Below are 22,825 nucleotides of genomic sequence, written 5' to 3' on the forward strand. Positions count from 1 at the left end.
TTTACCATCCCTTCTACCCCCTTACACTCTGATAACCACTAATCTGTTGTTGGTGTCTATAAGTTTTTGTTTGTCTAGTTCCTTTGTTGCTTTCAGTTTTATTAGGTTGGTGCAAAAGTAATTGCAATTTAAAAGATTAAAAATAATTGCAAAACCTGCAATTACTTGTCCACTAACCTAAGATATTCCACGTATAACTGAAGTCATATGGTTCTTGACTTTTTCTGTATGATTTATTTTATTTAGTGTGGTAACTCAAGATCCATCCATGTTGTCGCAAATGGCAGTATTTCATCTTTTCCTTTTTAAAAAAAAATTAAATTTATTGGGGTGACAATGGTTAGTAAAATTACATAGGTTTCAAGTGTACAATACTATAATACATCATTTATATATCACATTGTGTGGTCACCACCCAGAGTCAGTTCTCTTTCCATCACCATATATTTGACGCCCTTTACCCTTTTCTACCATCTTCCCCATCCCCTTACCCTCTGGTAACCACTAAACTGTTGTCTGTGTCTATGAGTTTTTGTTTCTTTATTTGTTTGTCTTGTTCCTTTGTTGCTTTTATATCCCACATATGAAAGAAATCATATGGTTCTTGACTTTTTCTGTCTGACTTGTTTTACTTAGCATAACAATCTCAAGATCATTCCATGTTGTCCCAAATGGCACTATTTCATCTTTTCTTATGACCGAGCAATATTTGATTGTGTATATGTACCACACCTTCTTTATGCAATCATCTATTGAAGGACACTTTGGTTGTTTCCATGTCTTGGCCACTGTGAATAATGCTGCAGTGAACATAGGGGTACATTACTATACAGATAAATGTTTTCAGATTTTTTGGGGTGGATACCCAGAAGAAGAATTCCTGGGTCGTATGGTAATTCTATTCTTAATTTTTTGAAGAACCTCCACACTGCCTTCCACAGTGGCTGTACCAATTTACATTCCTACAAGCAGTGTATGAGGCTTCCTTTTTGTCCACAGCCTCTCCAACACTTGTTATTACTTATCTTGTTGATGATACCCAATCTAACGGTTGTGAGGTGATATCTCTTTGTGGTTTTGATTTGCATTTCCCTAATAGCTAGTGAAGTTGAGCATTTTTTCATATATCTATTGGCCATTGTATGCCTTCTTGGGAGAAGTGTCTGTTCAGGTCCTCTGCCCATTTTTTAATTGGATTCTTTGTGGGTTTTTTGGTTGTTGTTGAGTTGTACAAGTTCTTTATAAATTTTGGATATTAACCCCTTATCAGAGGAGTTGTTGTAAATACCTTCTCTCATTTAATTGGTTGCCTCTTTTTTTGTTGATGGTATCTTTCACTGTGCAGAATCTTTTTAGCTTGATATAGTCCCGTTTATTTATTTATTTATTTTTATTTATTTTTTATTTTTTTATTTTTATTTTTTTTTATTTATTAGTTTCAGGTGTACAAGACAAGGTAATAGTTAGACGTTCATCATTTATATCCCTCACACTGTGAAACCCCCTCTCCCCCATCCACTATCCCTCTGACCTCACACCGAGCCATCACATTATATATATAAAATTATAGTTGGCATTCATTAATGTTTAGCTTCTGGTGTACAAAGCCATGATCAGGCATCCACGGTATCTCTGAGGTGGTCTCCCAAATAGGACGCATGTCCATCGGATATCCAACAAAATCTTTACAACATTATTGAGTAAGTTCCCCAAATTAATTTTCAAAAAACCCTGAGGCCATCTTGTGGTTACCAGCTGCTTCCTAATCCCTTCATCTTTCCCCTTATCCACACCCCCCCCCCCCGCCCATCTAACAACTCTTGGTTTTTTCTTTGGTCCTCAAAACTGTTTCTGATTAGTTCATTCACATATTCTTTTCTTTAGATTCCGCATATAAGTGAGATCATATGGTACTTGTCTTTCTCTTTCTGACTTATTTCACTTAACATAATGTTCTCTAGTTTATTTATTTTTACTTCCCTTGCCTTTGAGATCAAATTCATAAAATCCTTTCTGAACCCAAGGTCCACAAGTTTCGTACCTATGCTTTCTTCTATGTAATTTATTGTTTCAGGTCCTATGTTTAGGTCTTTGATCCATTTTGAGTAAATTTTGGTACATGATGACAGATAGCAGCCTAGTTTCATTCTTTTGCATGTGGCTTTCCAATTTTCCCAGTACCACCATGTTTCCCTGAAAATAAGACCTAGTTGTACAATCAACTCTAATGTGTCTTTTGGAGCAAAAATTAATGTAAGACTCAGTCTTATTTTACTAGAATATATAATATATAATATTACAACACAATATAATATATTATAATAAATATAATATAATACTGGGTATAATATAATGTAATATAATATAATACCAGGTCTTATATTAATTTTTGCTCCAAAAGATGCATTAGAGTTGATTAGAGCTAGGTCTTATTTTCAGGGAAACATGGCATTTATTGAAGAGGCTTTGTTTTCTCCATGATATGTTTTGGCTCCTTTGTCAAAAATTATCTACCTGTATATATTGGATTTATTTCTGCGTTTTTAATTCTATTCCATTGGTCTTTGTGTCTGTTTTTTCTGCCAATCAATCCCATGCTGCTTTGATTATCGTTGCTTCATAGTACAAATTGAAGTCAGGGAGTGTGATACAGCCTTTTCCTTTTTTCTTAGAAAGTTTTGGCTATTCAGGGTCTTTTGTGATTCCATAAATCTCATGATTTTGTATTCTCTTTCTCGACAAAATGCCATTGGGATTTTGATGGGCATTGCATTAACTCTGTATTCTGCTTTAGGTAGGTAATACAGCTATTTTAACTATGTAGATTCTTCCAGTCCATGAACATGGGATATCTTTTCATTTCTTCATGTCTTCTTTAATTCATTTTAATAATGTCTTATAGTTTTCAGTGTATAGGTCCTTCACTTCCTTTGTTAAGTTTATTCCTTGGCATTTTATTCTTTTTTTGTTGCAATTGCAAAAGGAATTGTTCTTTTTTTTTCTTTTTCTGAAATTTCATTGTTTTTTCTTTTTCTGAAATTTCATAGGAATGCAGTGGATTTTTGTACATTGATTGTGTATCTGAAACTTTACTATATTTGTTTATTGTTTCTAATATTTTTTTGGTGAAGTATTTAGGGTTTTCTACATAAAGAATAATGTCATCTGCAAAAAGTGACAATTTAACTACTGCATTCCTAATTTGGATGCCTTTTATTTCTTTCTGTTACCTAATGCTCTGATTAGAACTTTCGATACTATGTTGAATAACAGTGGTGACAGGGGACAACCTTGTCTTGTTCCTGATTTTAAAGGAAAAGATTTCAGTTTTTCACTATTAAGTATATTAACTGAAGGTTTGTCATATATAACCTTTATTATGGTAGGGTACTTTCCTTCTATATCCATTTTATTATTTTAATCATAAATGGATGTTGTATCTTGTTGAACGCTTTTTCTGCATCTATTGATATAATTATATGATTTTTATTTTTTATTTGTCTTTTTGCTATTGAGTTGTAGGAGTTCCTTATATATTTTGGAAATTAACCCCTTATCAGATACAGAGTTTGTAAATATTTTCTTCCACTTTATAGGTTTTATTTTCACTCCGGTGATTCACTCTTTTTTCTTCTTTAATGTTTAATAGAATTTACCACTGATACCATCTGTCCCTTAGCATTTCTTTGTTGGTAGACTTTTGATTACTGCTTCAATATCCATATTAGTTATAAAGGGTCTCTACAGTCTTTTTATTTCTTCATGATTTAATTTTGGTAGGCTATATGTTTTGGGGATTTATCTACTTCTTCTCAGACATCCAGTTTGTTGGTATATAATTTTTCATAGTAGTGTCATGATACTTTTTTATTTCTGTGGCATCAGTTAATAATGTCCCTCTTTTATTTCTGATTTTTTTATTCATCTTTATTTTTTCAGTTGTCTAGATAGATAAGGATTAGTCAATTTTGTTTATTTTTGCAAAAAGACAATCCTGAGTTTTGTTAATTTTTCAATTTTTTTTCTATTTTCTCTTTCATTTATTTCTGCTAACTTTGGGTTTGATTTGTTCTTTTTCTATCTACTTTAGGTAGATAGAAATTAATATTTTTATTTGAAATCTTGTTTTGTTTTTTAATGTACACATTTATCGCTTTGAACTTTTCTCTTAATACTGCTTTCCCTGCATCCAATAGTTTTTTGTTTTTGTTTTTTTTCCAACTTTTATTAAATTTATTGAGGTGAAATTGGTTAGTAAAATTATGTGTTTTAAATGTACAATTCTATAGTACATCACCTATATTACATTGTGTGTTCACCACCCAGAGTCGATTCTCCTTCCATCACCATATATTTTACCCCCTTTACCCTCTTCTACCACCCACCTCCTCCTGTACCTTTTGGTAACCACTAAACTGTTGTCTGTGTCTATGATTTTTATTTGTTTATCTTGTTATGACAAATAAGACAAACAGCCCATAGTTTTGATACATTGTTATGTATATGTATATAAATGTTGTTTAAAAATTCTATTTTGACAAATAAATGTCAATAACTTTTTTAAAAAGAGATGTAAGGAAACTATAAATTAAACCAATTTATTAACCGAATACAATGTATGAACAGTATTTGGATTCTAATCCTAACCAAATTTTAAAACTTTAAAGTACTCTGATGTTTACGAAACAGGTGGAAATTTACCAGTTTACCAAATGTCAGGATATCTGTAATATAAAGAAAATATTGCTTTTATTAAGTGCAATAATGTGATTGCTGATATTTTTAAGTCTAATTTTGAGAGATTCTTACTGAAATATTTACAGATAAAATGATATGATGTATGGAATTTGCTATAAAATAATATTGAGTATAAATAATTAATTGGCATATACTTGAAGAAATATTGACCATGCGTTGTTAATTGTCAAACTCGGTGACTTGGTAGGTGTTAAGTTCATAATATTATGAACAGTAAGTTATTGACAATTTATTTATTCTTAAGAATCTACAATAAAAGTTTATATAATTATTTCACTTAAAAATTAAAATAGACACTAACAATTAGTCAAATAATTGAGAAAAATAAACATAGTGACATTTTAAGAATTAAAAATAATAGCTATTTTGATATTATAAATGTAGAATATGCACATTTGAATAATTTGGTAAATGTAGAAAAATATATGGAGAAAATAATTACCCAGAACTCATTTACAACTATATGTATCCCTAAATTTCTGGAGACAGTTATCACCAGGGGTAAAACCATTTCTTGTAACAACTGTGCAACCTAACTATCTTCTTTATCTTCTTGAAGGTAACTGAATTTTTCATTCTACTTTCCATGTCTTATGATCGCTGTGTTACCATCTGCAAGCCCCTTCATTTTACAATCATTATGAACAGGAAACTCTGCACCCTCCTTATTCTGTGTGCATGGCTGGGGGGTTTCTGACTATTTTCCCACCTCTATGCTTCTCCTCCAGTTGGATGACTGTTTCCAGTGTCATTAATAATTTTGCATGTAACTGTTTTTCTCTTTTACAACTGTCTCGCTCAGACACATGGTTCCTAGAAGTAGCTGGTTTTACTTTGCTATTCAATTTGATTAACCTGTCTACCCTGGTTCCCTGGGTGGGCAGGACAGCCCCCGGACGGTGGCAGAGTAGGGCTAGCACCAAGTCTCAGGGGTGCTTCAGGTTCCACAGCAAAGACTGAGGTCAGAGAGGTTACCAGTAAAATTGCAAGACAGAAAATCAACATACAAAAGTCGATTATTTTTTTACACAAACAGCACACTATATGAAAAGGAAATTAAGAAAACAATCCCATTCATGATAACAACAAAAAGAATAAAATACGTAAGAATATGTAAACAAAGAGAGTAAAGAATTGTACACTGAAATGATAAAATACTGATGACGGAAATTAAGGAAAACAAGGTAAATGGAAACACATCCTATTTTATGGATTGGAAGAATTAATAGTGTTAAAATGCCTGTACTGCCAAAGTGATCTACAGATTCAATGCAATTCCTATCCAAATAACTATGGCATTCTTTATAGAAATAGAAAAAGAAAACAATTCTAAATTTCATATGGAATCTAGACCTCAAATAGCCAAAACAAATAATTATACATTTTTTAATAGTTTTAGGTTTACAATAAACTTGAGAGAAAGGTACAGAAATTTCATATATACTCCTTGCCCGAACCTATGTACAGCCTCCCATCACCAACAGCATCATCACCAGAATGGTACATTATTTTTTTAACCAAGGATGGCCCTACATTGACACATCAAAATCATGCAAAGTCCATAGGTTATCTTAGTGTTGGAGTTCACTCTTAATGTTGTACATTCTATGGGTTTGCACAAATATATAATAACATGGGTTCATCACTATAATATAACACAGAGTATTTTTACCTCCCTAATGATCCTCTGTGCTTTGCTTAGTCGTCTCTCCCTTCTACTCAGCAACCACTGATTTTTTTATTGTCCCCATAGTATTGTCTTTTCCAGAATGTTGTATACAGTCATGTACCATATAATGACGTTTTGGTCAAGGACAGACCACATATATGACTGTCATCCCACAAGATTATGATGGAACCAAAAAATTCCTATCAGCTAGTCATGTCATAGCATAACATATTACTCATATGTTTGCAGTAGTGCTGGAGTAAATAGTACTGCGCTGCCAACTGTATAAAAGTATAACACATACAATTATGTACAATACATAATACTTAACAATAATAAATGACAATGTTACTGGTTTATGTATTTATTAATTACTAATAAATTACTAAGAATTTGTCATTATTTTAGAGTGTACTCTTTCTACTTATAAAAAAAAAGTTTGCCGTATAACAGTATGCCATGTCACACCGCAGAAGACTCATACTTCTTGTGTTTACTGTGCCTCTTGATTACATCATTTTCTCTTTTGCTTCATTTAATGTTGTGTTGTTCTATAAATTTAGTGTAGCCTAAATGTGCAGTGTTTATAAAGTCTACAGTAGTGTACAGTCATGTCCCAGGTCTTCACATTCACTAACTGACTCACCCAGAGCTACTTCCAGTCCTGCAAGCTCCATTCATGGTAAGTGCCCTATACAGGTGTACCATTTTTTATCTTTTATACCATCTTTTTACTGTATCACTTCTATGTTTAAATATGCTTAGATACACAAATACTTAACATTATGTTACAATTGCCTACGGTATTCAATACAGTAACATTCTGTATAGACGTGTAGTAGACCATACACCATCCATGTTTGTATAACACCATCTGATGTTCGCATAACAATGAAATCACCTAATGACACATTTCTCAGAACATATCCCTGTTTGTTAAGTGGGGCATGACTACAATTTGAACCATACAGTAGTCGCCTTCTCAGATTGTCTTATTTCACTTTGTAATATTCATTTAAGCTTCCTCTGTGTCTTTTCATGACTTGATACCTCTTTTCTTTTTAGCACTGAATAATATCCTATTGTCTGGATTACCATAATTTATTTATCCATTCTCGTACTAAAGGACATCTTAGTTGCATACAAGTTTTGGCAATCATGAATAATAGCCAAAGCACTTTTCAGCAAGAAGACCAAAGCTACAGGCATCACACTTCCTGATTTCAAAATAGATTACAAAGATACAGTCATCAAAACATTAAGGTACTGGCATAAAAACAGACATATAAACCAATGGAACCAAATAGCGAACCAAGAAACATTTATAGAAACATTTATAGCGAACATTTATAGATCTTCAACAAGAGTGCCAAGAATACACAATTGGGGAAGCATAGTGTCTTCAACAAATATTCTTGGGAAAAGAATGAAATTGGACACTTATCACAAGATACACAAAAATCAACTCAAAATGAATCAAAGTCTTAAATGTAAAACTTGAAACTATATGGTGGCTGGTTGGCTCAGTTAGTTAGAGCACAGTTCTCATAAAAACAGGGGCACCGGTTCCCACATGGGCCAGTGAGGTGTGCCCTCTCTGCAACTAGATTGAAAACAACGACTTGACTTGGAGCTGATGGGTCCTGGAAAGACACATGCCCCAATTAAAAATTTAGAAAAAACGACTTGAAACTATAAAACTACTAGAAGAAACTACAGGGAAAACTCCTTGACATTAGTGTGGGTAATGGATTTTTTGGATATGATACCAAAAGCACAGGCAACAAAATCAAAATCAGACAAGTGGGATTGCATCAAACTAAAAAGCTGCAAAGCAATCAACAGGGTGAAGAGACAACATACATTTTTGCAAATACTATACCTGATAAGGGATTGACATGTAACATATATAAGAAATTCAAACAAATCAATAGCAAAGACCAAATAACCCAATTTTTAAAATAAGCTAATAATCTGAATATACGTGATATATCTCAAAAGAAGTCATACAAATAGCTAACATGAATGAATCTGGAGGACATTATGTTAAGTGAAATAAGCCAGATCCAGAAAAATACTGTGTAATCTCACTTACATGTGGAATCTTAAAAAGTTGAACTCATAAAAGCAGAGTGAAATGGTGATTGACAAATGGAGAGAGGTTAGTCAAAGCGAACAAAGGTTCAATTATGTGGAATGCATAAATTCTGGAGATCTAATGTACAGCATGGTGGCTATAGTTACTAATAATTACACTGTACACTTGAAATTTGCTAAAGAAATCCACACTGAAACATATTGTTATCAAATTGTCAGAAGTAAAAGAAAAAAAATTGAAAGCAGCAAAAGAAAGAGAAGGCAGCGGGAAAAGAGGAAGACTAAATATAAGATGGATTGACTCCATAAAAGAAGCCATAGGCATGAGTCTACAGGAGTTGAGAAGGACAATTGAGGATAGGACATTGTGGACATAGTCAACCTATGTAACAGCATTTTAAAAAATTGTGAGTGCAATATGTACTTTATAGTTGTTATTATTTAACTTAAAACTATAAAACAGTTTGCTTCTTGCTGCCTCAACACTAACAAAGCCTAAGAATAAATAAAAAAGGGTGTATTTAGAAAACTTATATTTCAAGAAGATGGTTAAATAAATTAGATTGAGTTCTATTTTTGTAAGAAAGTAGAATTCACAACTATTTATGTTACTCATGAAAATTAAGTAATTGTGATTAATGGAAGTAATTTTGTAGAAGTCAACATTTCAGGTCCTCTGTGGGATGCAAAGAAGAACACAACCATTCCCAAGGGAGATTCACTAAGAGAAGAGTTAGAAGGCCATTAATAAATCCAAGGATGGCTTCCAGAAATCCCTCAGGGTCGATCATGTAGCCAAGATGTGACCTGGACTTTGTCTTGTTCCCAGGAGATCAGCGCATAACTCTCTTCTGAGGTCAATCAAGTAGATTGGAAATTTTGAGCTATAAGTGCAACCAAAGGGAAGCCAGATCCTAGTTGTCTTATGTCTCTCAGTTTTCTCTTTAAATATTACTTTCTTAAACATCTAGATCAATATTATTGAAGAGGACTATAGTATATTTCCACATCTTTTTAAGATTTATGATATTCCTTTTCTAGTTCATGATCTATTTCCTTTAAAATAGAGAAAAAATAAAATCAAATTTGATTAGTGTGAATTTGCTAGTGTCTGACAGAGGAGCAATGATTTTGAGTTCTATCTTTCAGAGCAGAAATTTGACTATCTAAAATATGAAGGAGGTAACTGTCACAGTTTTAGCCAACGAAATCTACAGCATAGTATATCCACCAACACTGGAAATCAACTGGTAGGTTAGGACGACTGGGAGACATCTTATAGGCTTCTGAAATATTCTAATGGATCTGTGGTCTCACGTTAAAAATATATGTGGGGCAGAATTACAAGAGAATAAAACACTTTTTCATAAAGCTTAGTAGCTCAGAAAGAAGGATGTTCAAATGGAAAATGCACTGGTTGAGAGAGCTGCTAAGATCTGAGGCAAGTAGTTACTTTTCCAATTTGTGCTTCAGTGCAAAATGAAAAATAAATAAATACTGCATGTGACTTTAAGCTTTGTCAAAAATAAAAATGCTTTGATATATACATTTCTTACAAGTGTTAGAAGATGTCAAACTTTAATGATTTTGATGGAATTGTTTAAAAAACCAATAAGTAAGTGAACACGTTTTCTGTTTGTTAAATAAAATAATTAGGTTACTGCCTCTATCTTATAGTAAATATATATTAGTATATAATATAGAGTGTTCTCATATTATCTTGATAATCACACCTATAAATATTAATATTAAAGATAAAGTTAATATATGAAATCATTAAAAATAAAAACTATTTTATTTTCTAAGAAAATCATTAATTGATTTCTTATGTCATAAAAAGTATAATGGGTTGTTACTTTAGTCTTCTAAGTTTCACTTTTACCTTTTGATGGAATTAAGATCATTCATTTCTATTTTTAGGTGGTGGTAACTTCTAAAAAATACAGGACAGAAAAGAAAGAAAAATGAATATTTCATATGCTTGTTTCAACAAAAATGTAAGATTTACATAAATTGGACAAAACTAGAAGTATTGATTTTATTTACCATCTCTCAGTGATATGACTTATTGCATGAAGATTTCCCAACTTCTGATATAAAATAAGAGAACAAGTAAAGGAAGACTCACAAATATGTATAAGACATAATGCAAACAAGATAGTCAGAAGAAAATAAAATCAGCATGGATTACAGAAAATGTTTTAGAATTTTATCAGTGATGATGATATTGATCATGATGAATTATATCTTTCATCTCATTCCTTTAATACTTTTTCCACCTAAATATCTTTGAAACGCTAAAGAGAGAGTGAGAGTGGGAGAGAGAGAGAAATGAACAGGAACCACACAGTGATCACAGAGTTTGTCCTCCTAGGTCTTTCTGATGATCCTGACCTTCAGATTGTGATTTTCCTCTTTTTGTTTGTCACATATATATTAAGTGTCACTGGAAACCTGACTATCATCACCCTAACTTTGGTGGACTCCCATCTACAGACGCCTATGTATTTCTTCCTCCGGAACTTCTCTTTCTTAGAAATCTCATTTACAACTGTATGTATCCCTAGATTTCTGGGGGCAATTATCACCAGGGATAAGACTATTTCCTATAATAACTGTGCAGCCCAACTATTTTTCTCTATTTTCATGGGGGTGACTGAATTTTACCTTCTCACTGCCATGTCCTACGACCGCTATGTTGCCATCTGCAAGCCCCTTCATTATACAACCATCATGAACAGGAAAGTCTGCACCCTCCTAGTGCTGTGTGCCTGGCTGGGAGGATTTCTGACCATTTTCCCACCCCTTGTGCTTCTCCTGCATCTGGATTATTGTGCTTCCAATGTCATTGACCACTTTGCATGTGACTATTTTCCCCTTTTACAACTGTCTTGCTCAGATACATGGCTCCTAGAAGTAATCGGTTTTTACTTTGCTTTGGTAACTTTGCTATTCACTTTGGCATTAGTGATTTTATCTTATGTGTACATTATCAGGACCGTTTTGAGAATCCCATCTGCCAGTCAGAGAAAAAAGGCTTTCTCCACTTGTTCCTCTCACATGATTGTCATTTCCATTTCTTATGGAAGCTGTATATTCATGTATGCTAATCCCTCTGCAAAAGAAAAGGCATCATTGATCAAAGGAGTAGCTATTCTCACTACCTCTGTTGCTCCCATGCTGAACCCCTTCATTTACACCCTCAGAAACCAGCAAGTAAAACAAGCCTTCAAAGATGTAGTCTATAAAGTAGTTATTTTTTACAAATAAATGAATTTTCATTTTGTCAAAAATAAAGGGCATTCTAAAAGGGCAATTAAGTAAAATCTTGAAAATCTTAAACATCTGTATTATGTCTGTTCTTTATAGTCTCTTCATATGCCACATAATAGTTAATTTAATATATTCCCATTTCTTCTATTTTCATATCCAAGTTTCTCCAATACATTCTTAATTGACATTCAAAAATATAGAAAAGTTGATTTCTCCTACAGAATTTTCTGGAAATGAAGTGTATTTCTTTGAGATATTCTCTATAGTGCAATGTAAACATAGTTCTAAATCTGTTAATATCAGTCCCTAAAAGGTGCATAATATCACATTGGATATCAAATGCAGAGTTTCAAAAATAGTGTGTAATTTCATGTGTATTTTCAAGATGACATTGATAATTCCTTTATGTTAAAAGGATCTACATGTCCTGTATTATTGTATATTAAATACAGTCCTGAGAGGTTATATGTACTAGTGCACTGCACATTAAATGTAGAGATCTTTATACTTTGCAAAAGTTAGAGCGTATTTTCAAGATAAATATTGATCATGATATGAAGCATTATTTATCAAATTTCCATGTTGTCTATCATTTTTTAGAAAATATTTGCATTTTTAAAAATTCCAGATAGGTGCAATAAAACTAAAACACATACTGCTACCCTGAACTCACTGAGCATCTTTATGACAGCTATTTTGAATTGTTTAGTAGGTGTTCATTTTCTTCCATTTTTTAGTGTCTGTTTAATGGAGATTTATTTTGTTTCTTTGACTTGGCCATTTTTCTCTGTTTCTTTATGTTCCTTGTAACTTTGTTTCGAAATCTACACACTTGAAAAAAACCACTAATTCTCCCAGCCTTTTAAACTGAATTCATACAGGGTAAGACCATTCACTATTCAGTCCGCCTAGAGTTTCTGAAGGCCTCTCAAAACATTCAGAGGATGTAGCTCCTCACAGTTGTGTTTGGAGATTTCTAATTAGAAGAACTTGCCCATTTTTAAATTTTTTTATTAGTTTCAGGTGTACAAAGCAACATAATAGTTATAAAATATTATTGACTATATTCCTTATGCTATACCCTACATCCCCATGACTACTGTATGACAACCAATTTGTACTTCTTAATCCCTTCCCCTTTCACCCATCCTCAACTCCCCTCCCATTTTAAATTAGTCCCTCTGAGATTCCTTGTAGTACTGGTTTGGTGGTGATGAACTCCTTCAGCTTTTTCTTTTCTGGGAAGCCTTTTATCTGTTCTTCAATTCTAAATGACAGCCTTGCTGGGTAGTGCAAGCTTGGTTGTATGCCGTTGCTTTTCATCACTTGGAATATTGCCTGCACAGTTTCTGTTGAGAAATCAGCTGACAGTCTTATGGGGGCTCCCTTATAGGTAACTAACTGCTTTTCTCTTGCTGCTTTTAAGATTCTCTCTTTGTATTTAACCTTTGGAATTTTAATTGTGATGTGTCTTGGTGTTGGCCTCTTTGGGTTTATCTTGTTTGGGACTTTCTGTGCTTCCTGGGCTTGTGTATCCATTTCTTTCACCAGGTTAGGGGAGTTTTCTGTCATCATATCTTTAAATAGTCTTTCAATTCCTTGCTCTCTCTCTTCTCCTTCTGGTACTCCTATAATGTGAATGTTGGTATGCTTGATATTGTCCCGGAGGCCCCTTAAACTCTCTTCAATTTTTTGGATTCTTTTTTTCTTTTTGCTGTTCTGGTTGGGTGTTTTCTGCTACCACATCTTCTACATCTCTGGTTGGATTCTCTGCTTCATCTAATGTACTGCTGATTCCCTGTAATATATTATTTGTTTCAATTATTGTATCCTTTATTTCTTACTGGTTCTTTTTTATGGTTTCCATCTCCATTTTTATGCTTCCTATCTCTCTGAAGAAGTTCTTCCTGAGATCATTGAGCATTTTTATAACCAGTGTTTGGAACTCTGCATGTGTAGATTACTTGTCTCCATTTTGCTTAGTTCTTTTTCTGGAGCTTTGTTCTGTTATTTTATGTAGGACATGTTTTTTTGTCTCCCCATTTAGGCTGCCTCCCTGTTTCTATGTATTAGGTAGGGCTGCTATGTCTTCCGGTCTTAGTTGAGTGGCCTTATGTAGTAGCTGTGCTGTGGGGTTCAGTGGCGCAGTCTTTCTAGTCACCTGAGCCACGTGTTCCAGGTATGTCCCTTGTGTATGTTCTGTGTCCTCCTCTTGTAGTTGAGCCTTGGTTGATAATTTCACATCAATGTAAGGGACTGACCCTTCGGCTCACTGGTTGTAAGGACTGGCCTTGGCTACAGTAGAGAGTTGTTGTGCAGGGACTGATCTTACAGAGCAGGATCTGCCTCAGCAGGACTTTGGTGCCTGCCCAATCCACCCCTTGGGTGTTTCGTACTTGGAGGCGGCTGGTGATGCTCCAGCTCATTTTGAAGCTGGCCACTGGGGACGCCAGGCCCAGGAGCACCTTGGAGGGGATCCACTGTAGATTTACTTCAGCCTCAGCCCATGCCCCACCCAGGGCCACCCAGTGAGAGCCAGAAAGAAATCTGCAGATGGCTGCTGCCCATACTGTGCTTGGAAGCACCATGAGAGGCCATGCCATGAACCAAGTCCGGCTGCCGCTAATGCTGGCTGTGGGGACAGAGCCCCAGAAAGCAGTTTCCAGGCTCTCGGCCTCATCTGGAGAGGTGCTGGCTCGGATAGTGGATGGCCGTCAGCTGTGGCTGGTTGGCCATCAGCTGTAGCCATTAAGCCATTGGCCACTGATATAACTGCCGCGGCTACGGAGGGGAGCCGAGGAGAGTGAAGGAGGAGACTTGAAGGAGAGTAAGGAGAGTAGAGGAGAGTTGGTCGATTGGCAGCAAAGCGGACAGCAGGTCGCACGTCGTGTAAACCCAGCCTCCAGTGAGACCTAGTGGTATGACTTCCCTACCTATGGCTCCGTGGGTGTTCCTTTTTGGCCTCACCATGTCCTGCGTTCTTATGTGGGGAGAAGGAGCAGAGTCCCTGCAGGCCTCCCCGCCGGACACCCAGCACGACACTGGCTTACGGCTGCTCAGCCAGAGGCACAAGACACACTCAAGCCAGATACTGCTTGTCTGGGTTCTGTGAACCTTTGAGAGATGCTAGGAAAGTGCAGCTTGAAGCAAGGCAGGTGGTCTGTATGAGAAAGACACTGGAAGTGTGCCTGAAAGTTGGGCGGGCCAGGTCTCCAACAGCTAGGACGGGGTGACTGAACAGCGACTCAGATATGGTGGCTGCTTATATTTGCGTGCCAGGAAGGGTATAGGGCTCAACAAAGAAACAGTGGTCTCCTCCAGCTCCCCCGTCCAGGTGAAAGCCACCTCTCCAGCCCCTGTCTCAAGCCAGACAACTCACTTCCCCACCATTTGTCCCTGCCACCTTTCCAGTTGCTGCTCCAGCACGGGAGCTCAGAGCCAGTGATTCCATTGGTGAGTAAGTCCGCATGTGCGGTCCCTTTAAGAGGAGCACCTGTGAGTGCAGCCACACTGAGTCTCAGTCACAATCTCCACTGGTTTTCACACCAGAAACTGTGGGGACTTCTCTCCCCAGCACTGGAATCCTGGGCTGGAACCTCTCACTTTCTAGGGGATGGGGAAGGGAGCCCCATAGCTGAAATAGCCCTTCAGATCTTTAATGGTCCACACAGGTGTGGGACCAGCCCGTTCCACAAGTCTGAACTTCCTACCAGTCTGGAGGTGGCTTCTTCTGCAAGTCCTTAGTTGAAAGGTTTCAGTTCAGCTTGATTTTAGGTGATTCTCAATAACAGTTATTTTGTAGATTAGTTGTAATTTGATTCATTGTGAGAGAAGATAAACACAACATTTATCTACTGCGTCATCTTGGTTGTTCAGTATCCTTACCCATTTTTTAAAGATGAAACTTCTAATCTCTTGCACTCTCTGTTTCACGCTGCTGTAACTCAGGTACTTGAAGCAATAGTATGCCATCCACTCTTTTTCGTTCTCACCAGCTTCCAGGCATCTAAGGTATGTCAGGTCCCAGAAAGGCTCCAAAATGGGCTAGACAGACACCAGTCCTCAGGCAGACCCTGAAAAGCCCAAACGTTGGTTGCATGGTCCATTCTTTTTTCCTCCAAAGGGAAAGACCACTGAGCTGTATTGGCCTTAATCTCTTAAATCTCGTGTAAATGGGTCCTGTGAAACAAAATTTTCAAACAAATCTTTGTACAGTATCATAAAGCATACTTTCTTTAAATACTGTAATGCAGGGACTCAGCTCCCACTTCCTGCACAAGAACGCTTGATATGGTGAGGCCAAAAAAGGAACACCAATGGAGCCATAGACAGGGGAATCATAGCACTATATACTTGCTGGCGGCTGGTTGAGACACAAAAGCAAACATTTGCCAGTACCCCAACGAGGGGTCTTTCTGCAAGCCTGTCTCGCTGGCAGCTGGGCAAGACACAGGAAGTAAGATCAATACAATGAGCAATCTGCAATTCGCTTCTCTGCCAACTGCACTTGCTAGCTGCAATCCGCGCTTGCTAGCTCAGCCATGGCAGTTATATCAGTGGCCAATGGCTAACTGGTTACAGCTGATGGCCATCTACTACCTGAGCCAGCACCTTTCCAGTGAGGGCGAGAGCCTGGAAACTGCTCTCTGGGACTCTGTCCCCACAAATACCTTGTAAATTAGATAGTTGAATCTCACTTCGTGGGCTAGGATATGGTCAGAATTTAATAAACATTTCTTGTACATTTGAAAACTATATGTAATAATAGTTGAGTGCAGTGTTCTATGTAATCAACTAGGTCAAGTTCATTAATCACATGACTTAAATCTACTTGTACTGTTTGTATCATTACTGAGCTATTTAAATCTTCTTATACAAGTATGGAGTTGTTTGTTTCTATTGGTAGTTACGTTGATTTTTTATTTTTAAAAATATTAACACTATGTTTTTTTGAGACACAAGTTTGGAATTGTTATATCTTCTAGGTGGATGTAAATTTTTATCATTGTGAAAAACCACTAAGTCCTCTCTATCTGAAGTATACTTTTTTCAGTAACATCAACGTTGACTGACAATGACATAGTTACACCAGCATTTTTTTTAAAAAAATATATTGTTCACACGGCTTATCTTTTATCTGTCAATCATTCACTCTTGAGTGGATACTACAATATTGTACAGAACATCTGTAGCCAGGCACATATTTTTATTTCTTCATCAACTATTTGTTAAGTACTCCCAACAAGGCCCTATATATGGATAGAGGATATAGTGCAGCAGAAATTTGTTTCAAAGGTGTCTGAGTCATCTGTTCATTAACCTTATTTGTGCCTTTGGGACCTGCTCAAGTCTGATATCCTAGTACTATGTCTCTTTGATGGTAGATTGCTGCTGGGAATAAACAATATTATAGCTCAGAGGGTCCAATAACACTCAGTTCATTATGGGAAGCTCAAATCTAATGGTCAATCAATGTCTTATCGTTTGGCCTTTAATCTCTACTAGGACCCAATAGCACACCAGAAAGTGTTGTTCAAAAGAAGATTGTATAACTGCAATATGTTATTCCAGAATCATAGTTTGTGCTATGAATCTCCACTTGTGGCAAAATAGAAATGCCATACAGCATCCCTATTTTTCACTAATACTTCAAATAGCATTAGAATTTCTTGGACATTTGTCCCAAATGGAAGAGCACTAAAATCAATACTAAATTTCATATGGAAAAACAAGCATGCATTAATAATTAGGAAATCTTGGGAAATGAGCAACATGAGAAGACTATTAACCATAGAGATATCAAAGTATAACATAAAGCTTCTATAAGAAAAACATGCATTCAGGCATCGAGATAGATCAGTTTTATAAAAAATGTAAGTGATATATTTCTACATATAATTACTTGAATAGTTTTAACTTTTGAAATATGGCTTCACAGTTTCCAAAGACAAAATTAAATGAGCAAGAATAGGGGGAACCCCTAAAGTTGAATATACATAAGTGAATATAATTCTAAAACAAATTGATAACCATGTAAGGAGGAAAAAAATAATTGACATGAGATGTAATATTTCAAGATAGCATTATGACAATTGGCCATCAATAGGATAGAGACTGCAAAAAATTTTTGAACTTTATTTAGTAGGTTGTTTTCATAATAATAGGAGTATAACAGTTCAGAAACTATTTTGTGTGTGTTGTATAGTTTAGCAATTAAGAAATGTCAATCTGAGACTTTTATGTTTTTAAATGGATTTACTTTCTCTGTTCCATGAACGTTCCAAGGAATAATGATACACAAAATAGTAAGGAGTCCATAAGCATCCAGATCGTGGGCTCTGTGTACCATTTCTCACTAAAAATAATTTTTTAGAACTGGATAAATGGCTAACCTATATGAAAAGAAACTCAACATCACTAATCATCAAGGAAATGCAAGTCAAAATCACAATGAGATACCACCTTATACCAGTCAGAATGGCTATTACCAAAAAGTCAACAAATAGCATGTGTTGACAAAATTGTGGAGAAAAGGGAACCCTTGTGCACTGTTGGTGGGACTCTAGCATCTAGGAGTCTGAGAAAAGATATTATGGAAAAGAAACATGTCTAATAGAATTTTTCTAATGAGATGCAGTGCTTTGTGAAATAGAAACTTTCTTTTCCTTTAAGAAACTCAATAAAGACTACATTGCTCACAAATACACACAAGATAAAGACAAAATAATTAACTAACTTCTTTCTGCTTCAGACATTTTATCTGAGTAATAATAATACTCATCTCAAAGGGTTTTTGTTGTCTGGGAAAAATGAGATAATTTAAATGTAAAGTCAATGTCTGGTAATCAACAAAATCTCAAAAAAAATATTGCTACATGTATTATTGTTAAAGAGCTTAAGATACAAAATATGAATAGATTCCCTATTTGTATACAAAAATAAAGGGAAATGAATAGAATTTTCATAAATAGAAAATCAGTTTCACTATTTCTAATTAAATATTATGAACTAATACTTTTAATGCCTATTTTAATGTGTATCTATTATAAATTCAACACATCTAGATGTCTATGTATTGTTGTAAGTGTTAACTAGTGGTTTGTTCATTCTTTCCTGTTTTTCTTCCTTCTGTCCCTCTTTCAAATACTCTCATCTTTAAATCCTATAAGTAATCTGCACTCCTGGCATTAAATGTACACATGACTTATATCCATATTTATAACTGAGAAAAATAAGGATAAATTGCTAAATGTAAAATTCACATTACACAAATAGGTATATATAGTATATGAGTGTTATATTCTTCTAGTAATAAAATCTATATCTCTCATTGCCAAAAAAAATGTGAAAAAAATGTGAAAAATGTGAAAAATATCTAGTGACTGATTTCCAAATATTTATTTTCTTGGTTGATAAACATTTTCACAATGAGAAGATGTCATATTCACAAATATAGGCAAGGGAATTTAATGTTCAGATTTATGGAAGCACATGACAAAGTGATGGAAAGTAGTCAAAAGCAATAAAAGCAACTTACAGCAAACATTGCTGTGATATTAGTCATGGACCGTGGGAAAGATTTCCCTGAATTCAAAGAGTCAATACAGGGATAAAACGCCTCATCAGACTTTAATATGTTGTCCATTTCAGAAGACAATTAAGTCATACCAGAAATCCAAAGCAGTGTTTTCTACCTTTTCATTCTGGTATAGCAAAGAACTCTTCTCGTTATTCAAGGGATATAAGCACATGAACCGTCCTGAGGTAAGTACAGAATTTCTGGGAAAATAACGTGGACTTGTTGTACAATCATAGAAGAATCAAATTCTAAATCAAACATTCACACACTCAATATCACACTTGGTTTATATATTTGCCTCATTTAACTCAATCATTTTGTTTTTTTATAATTCATCATTGTTTATAAAAATGATTCACCCTTGTCTTTTAATGATGTTCCACTTTGATTTTTTTGTTTACTTAATGAATTCCCATGAGCCAAAAAAGGGGCACAGATAAAATAAGTCCATTTGCATGACATACACACAAAAGAATTTTCTATTTTTAAAAACAGAATTTGCAGAAAAATATGTCTCATAAGCCAAAGGAAAACAATATTTAGATTTATAGATGTATAATCATAGAATTACAAAATGTTCTTTTAAAATATTTGTATAAATCAAAGAAATGTTTAATAAATGTTTGACATTGTATGAAAAGGGCTTTACTAGTCCACACAGGTGTACCTGAGCTTATACATGGAGTGTGGATGAGAGACAAAAAGCAGGAATGAGTTATATTATTCTAAAATGTTCCAAAAATTTTACAATACCAGGAATGAACGATATTGTGAGTCAAATATTACTAGTCTAACAACAAAGAGAAATATGACCTCTGAGAGCCACGAAAAAGTTAAATCACCACACTTGTTTTGATAGCAATCAAACAACTCGCTAACTCAATTTACCAGCTCTGAAATTATGTAAATATTTAAGCAAACTAGATGATTAAATATAAGGCTAAATCATCAAGAAGAACGAGGAAGTAAGTAAATTTCCTTTTCTTCAATATATTATTCCTTTTTATTCCAATGTTTTAATATATTATTTTCATATGTGTTCGTAGATTTACATCCTTTTCAATATTAAAAGTTAAATAACTTTACTACCAAGAAGACTACTAATATAGTCCACAAGCAGGAATCCAGAAATGAAGCTGTTATTGTTTTTTTCCAAGTTTAATTGTATTCTCTTACAGAATTAAGATTATGAAAAGACATTCCCTATTAGAAATTGTTTTTTGTTTTTTGACATCTCCTTGTTCCTTCTCAGTGAATTGTTTTTTGACCATCTACTTGTTCCTTTGCTATAGTAATACTGTAAACAAAAAAATGAATTGTGCATTCTATAAATTAAATTATCTCTAGGCAACTATTTATTTTAATAATATTAATAGACGTTTACCTTCCTGATCTTCTGGCCTTTATATCATAAAAAGAAAAAAAAATGATGTGGGGAGAGTGATAGCATCAACCAAATCCTTAGGAAAGTAATGCAGGAGAGAATGCCAGCAAAACATTCCTACGGATAAACATGTATGTTCTAAAGTGAGGTGATTACTATGTTGACTAGTTGTTTAACTTTCTGAAAGTTTCCTAAGCGATGTGTGCCAGATATGAACGTAGGTCAAAATAACCTCTGTAAACTTTCAAACTCTGTACTTAGATTACCCACAATCTAGACTGTTTTTTATAATATTGAGGAAAGGAAAAAATCAATTAGAATATATCCATATTTTTAAAAAGAAGGTAAATATTTTAAACAATAATTAGAAGTTTGATTTTAAAGAAACATTAGAAGAATTATCTCTGTTTAAATAAGAGCACAAGTTTTTTACCCATGGTCTGTGTATTTTCAAAAAAAAAAGATCAATATTTAATTTTAGATAATATTCATTCCTTGAATGTAAGGCCAAATAGAAATTAGAGACAGTTGCTGAAGGTGATTTTGAATTCCATAGATTACTCATCATCATGGATAGTTTAAATTTTGTACTCTATCCTCAATCTTGGGGTTTTCTTGTTTTCAATGTTCTGTAGGGAAAATATATTTTCTTTTCTAAAGGGAAGGAAAAAGAATCGGCAATGAAAAACCACACAGTGCCCACAGAATTCATTCTTCTAGGACTGTCAGATGACCCAGAGCTTCAGGTTGTGATTTTTCTTTTTTTAATAATCACATATATATTAAGTGTTACTGGAAATTTGACCATCATCACTCTCACCTTGGTGGACTCTCATCTACAGACCCCCATGTATTTCTTCCTCAGGAACTTCTCTGTACTAGAGATATCCTTTACAACTGTCTGTATTCCTAGATTTCTGGGCACAATTATCACCAGAGACAAAACTATTTCATACAGTAATTGCACAGTGCAATCGTTTTTCTTCATTTTCATGGGGATAACTGAATTTTATCTTCTAACTGCCATGTCCTATGATCGCTATGTAGCCATCTGCAAACCTCTGCATTATACAAGCATCATGAACAAAAGAGTCTGCATATTGCTTGTCTTTTGTGCTTGGCTGGCAGCATTCTTAAATATCTTCCCACCAGTTATTCTCTTTCTCCAGTTAGATTACTGTGGCTCCAATATCATTGATCATTTTGCTTGTGACTATTTTCCCCTCCTGCAGTTATCCTGCTCAGACACCTGGCTCCTAGAAGTGATTGCTTTTTACTCTGCAGTAGTGATTCTGCTTTTCACTTTGGCATTAATAATTCTATCCTACACGTTCATCATCAGGACAATTCTGAAACTGCCTTCTGCCAGTCAGAGGAAAAAGGCATTTTCTACATGCTCCTCTCACATGATTGTCATTTCCGTCTCTTATGGAAGCTGCATATTCATGTATGCCAACCCTTCCACAAAAGAAAAGGCATCATTGATCAAAGGAGTGGCAATTCTCAATACCTCTGTTGCTCCTATGATGAATCCATTTATATATACCCTGAGGAACCAGCAAGTGAAGCAAGCCTTTAAGGACAGTATTTAAAAGGTTATATTTTTGTCTAGTAAATGAAAGTACTAATAGTGTTAAAAGAATAAAATTCTTACCAGTGCTTCCTATTATTCATACTCCTTTAAAATTTTCTTTCCTTTTAAAATTATATACTTTCCCTTTTTTATTCTTATATTAAAATTTCCCAAATATTAATCTCACTAATTTGATAAAGCTGAATGTTTGTTTCAGAATGTTCTTTACATTCAAATGTTTTATTCAAATGTACTTAGATGATGTAAAATATCTAGGTTAACTATTATGATTTTGAGTAGAAGCAGTTTACTTTTTTATTTTATTAGTTTCAGGTGTACAAAAGAATGTAATAGAATAAAACAAAAAGGCATCCAACTGAATGGGAGAAGATATTTGTCACCGATACATCTGATAAGAAGTGATTATTTTTGAAGGGACATAGGGTATTTAGTTTGATGGAAAGAGTTTTCAGAATATGATGTGGATTTCTA

General features: G+C 34.6%; 2 protein-coding genes across 2 annotated transcripts; both read left to right on the forward strand.

Annotated features, from left to right (window-relative positions):
* Window positions 1–10,855: 10,855 nt before the first annotated feature.
* On the forward strand, window positions 10,856–11,794 carry LOC308502086 (olfactory receptor 6C3; the record flags this gene model as incomplete). Its single annotated transcript, XM_081059335.1, has 1 exon — window positions 10,856–11,794. One exon carries the CDS (start codon window positions 10,856–10,858, stop codon window positions 11,792–11,794), a length of 939 nt encoding a protein of 312 aa, XP_080915461.1.
* Window positions 11,795–21,440: 9,646 nt separating this feature from the next.
* On the forward strand, window positions 21,441–22,352 carry LOC308502099 (olfactory receptor 6C3-like; the record flags this gene model as incomplete). The annotated part of the gene is made up of 1 exon (XM_081059345.1): window positions 21,441–22,352. The coding sequence occupies one exon, from the start codon at window positions 21,441–21,443 to the stop codon at window positions 22,350–22,352; it is 912 nt and encodes a 303-aa protein (XP_080915471.1).
* Window positions 22,353–22,825: the final 473 nt, after the last annotated feature.

The sequence above is a fragment of the Rhinolophus hipposideros genome (genome assembly GCF_964194185.1).
Source record: "Rhinolophus hipposideros genome assembly, chromosome: 9".
In the NCBI taxonomy this organism is placed as follows: Eukaryota; Metazoa; Chordata; class Mammalia; order Chiroptera; family Rhinolophidae; genus Rhinolophus; species Rhinolophus hipposideros.